This window comes from Montipora foliosa, chromosome 10 (genome assembly GCF_036669935.1).
Source record: "Montipora foliosa isolate CH-2021 chromosome 10, ASM3666993v2, whole genome shotgun sequence".
Lineage (NCBI taxonomy): Eukaryota > Metazoa > Cnidaria > Anthozoa > Scleractinia > Acroporidae > Montipora > Montipora foliosa.
The window spans coordinates 12,539,887-12,542,386 of record NC_090878.1 but is presented as its reverse complement, the minus strand read 5'-3'; the positions used below and the strand labels follow the sequence as shown (position 1 = coordinate 12,542,386).

Sequence of the window (2,500 nt, the reverse complement as noted above, 5' to 3'; positions counted from 1 at the left end):
ATTTTGATTGGCTACGCTACTAGAGGACTATTAGTAATAGTCCTCGAGTAGCGAAAAGCGTGACGCTTTCTTTCGTTTTATTCCCAAATAAACATTTCTTCAACCTGAATTTGCTAACTTTATTATTGCCTTTTCTGTCCGACTAGTTGGGTGATACTAAAACATTTAGACCCTTCGCCCTTAAGGGCCACGGGTCAATAGCCCATGAGGCGAAGCCGAATGGGCTATTGACCCGTAGCCCTTGCGGGCGAAGGATCTAATTGTTAAATAGCCTGGTTTTCACTAGCGGCGCAGGCACAAGCGCAAAGCATAAGAGCGCTTCGTTCACCGTGAAAACGGGGTTGAAGCAAGCGCATGCACAAACACAAGGATAACAATTTTTCCTTTTCTTTGTGCTTGTGCCTTATGCTTCCGTTCGCTTGCGTCGTGTGAAAACGAAACGCAGCATAAGCACAAGGAAATTTGTTGCGTCTGGCCAATTAAAGCACTCGTTCGTGATTCCCCTGCGTCTGAGCATTTGAACAAAATGGCGGTTGCCGTGGTAGATTTTGATGGTTATTGTCGACGTTCGTTTTCACTAGCATAAGCTGCTTGTGCTTGAAAAAAGTGGAAACTCTTTTGTACTTGCTTTTGCGTTCATCATGTCTCAACCGGGGCAACTCAAACACAGACACCAGCGCAAACCGTTTAACGCGCCGTGTCCATGCCATCGCGGTTGAGAGTTGAAACCAAGATGGCGTCCGTGCCTCCCGCTAATTTTAAAAGAAATCCCTCCAACTGCGCCAGCGTGTCTATCTCATCTTCCTTGCGTTTGTGTACTACCTGTGAACGTCGCTTGTCTTGCATTTGCGTTACACTTATGAAGCAGGCTTAATTGTACAAGTAATAATAGTCAACCAAGAACTATGTGGAAAAGACTGCATAGGACCTGAGACCCATCTCGGATCTCTCTTTTTCAGATGAAAGAGATGCGATATGAGACCGTCAGATTCGTAAAAGACTTAGGAGAAGGAGAATTTGGCAAACTCTACATGGGCGAGGTAGTTGAAAAAGCCGATGGTGTGCAAGTAGCTCGACCCATTGTCGCCAAAGTCTTGCGAAAGAGCTCGTCCTCGAGTTACCGTGATAGTTTTCTGAATCAAGCGGAGACGTGGTCCAACTTTAGCCATCCCAACGTAATGGCTATAATCGGGGTCTGTTATAACGGTCCACCGACGTGCATTTTGTACGAGTGCGTCGAATATGGGACGTTATACGATTACCTCGTCGAGAACTCGCCGGCACAGAGCCCAGTCGATGAGGACGACGACGATCCGGGCCATCTAACTTACCACGAACAGTTATCGATTGCTATTCAAGTTGCGGCAGGAATGAATTACCTCTCTCAGCACAACTATATCCATGGCGACTTAGCCGCACGGAATTGTATGGTGGGCCCTCGTATGATAGTTAAAATAACAGACGTGGCTCTAACCCGAAGTCCGTTTTCAAGAGACTATCAAAGGTCCGCCAACAGACCTCCGATGCCCCTTCGCTGGATGGCACCAGAAGGGGTCCTTAATTATAGGTTCACTGTAGAGACCGATATTTGGTCCTTTGGAGTGTTGCTGTGGGAGATCTTTTCTTTCGGTTGCAGACCCCATGATGGGCACAGCGACAAAGAGGTCACAGAACTTATCAGGGAACACATATTGCTTCCTTGTCCAAGCGACTGTCCGAATACGGTTTTTCTACTCATGAAAGGGTGCTGGGATATTTTGCCTCCGAGCAGGCCTCGTTTTAGTACAATTTATACGCATCTTTGCGCGTTGAGGTCCGACCCCAACGGGCTTGTGTCTCCGGTTGACGTTAGTGTCTCCGGAGACTATTTCGATGTTTAAGTTTGAAGTATAACTCTTGGGAGAATGTTTCAAACGACGTACCTTGTATGGAATTTGTAAACCATCAAATGACAATTCCTTACATGGATTCACTTGCCAAGTGGATGGCGTCTGGTCAAGGCGACCACTCATTAGATGCGAGGAATCATCGATGCCCAGCCGTCACTATGGAACCGTGTTGCCAAGTGAGAAGAGCATCTGGTAGACAAATTCCTTGGCCTGTATCCATCCTCGGACTTGATGCGCTCTTTACTTCAAAAAGCGTATTGACTGAGTATAGTACAAAGTTCCTTCACTCAAAGAATCGCACCAACTTTTGCGAAAACGCTAGGAACTCTTTCATCAACGAGGAATTTGTATCTGAATGTTCTGCGCTGTTTTGCTTGCGTGACGTCACACACCGTGCTGGAGAGAACAGAACAGACCACCACACCGGGAATTTGCGTTCTCTACTCTTAGCGAATATTGTTTGGGCTCTTAACCCTTTCAGCCCCGATAGTGCCAAATGGCACTTATAGATTTTACTCTGTCTAACGCCAGACGATTTTACTCGTCAATGGGGAACCCCTCGGGGCTTAAAGGGTTAAGCTAACAGCGTGAAAAAACTATGTCCCCGTTTA

At 46.7% G+C, this 2,500-nt stretch overlaps 1 protein-coding gene across 3 annotated transcripts in view; it reads left to right on the top strand.

The window, feature by feature from the left end:
* LOC137973892 (inactive tyrosine-protein kinase transmembrane receptor ROR1-like) overlaps positions 1-2,500 on the top strand; it is a 33,854-nt gene that overhangs the window by 28,940 nt on the left and 2,414 nt on the right. For all 3 annotated transcript variants that reach the window (XM_068820786.1, XM_068820785.1, XM_068820784.1), the window contains exon 18: positions 960-2,500. This exon is cut by the window's right edge and continues 2,414 nt beyond it. In XM_068820786.1, the coding sequence (XP_068676887.1) occupies positions 960-1,880 (921 nt within the window). In that variant the 3' untranslated portion in view covers positions 1,881-2,500. The remainder of the gene's footprint in view (positions 1-959) is intronic.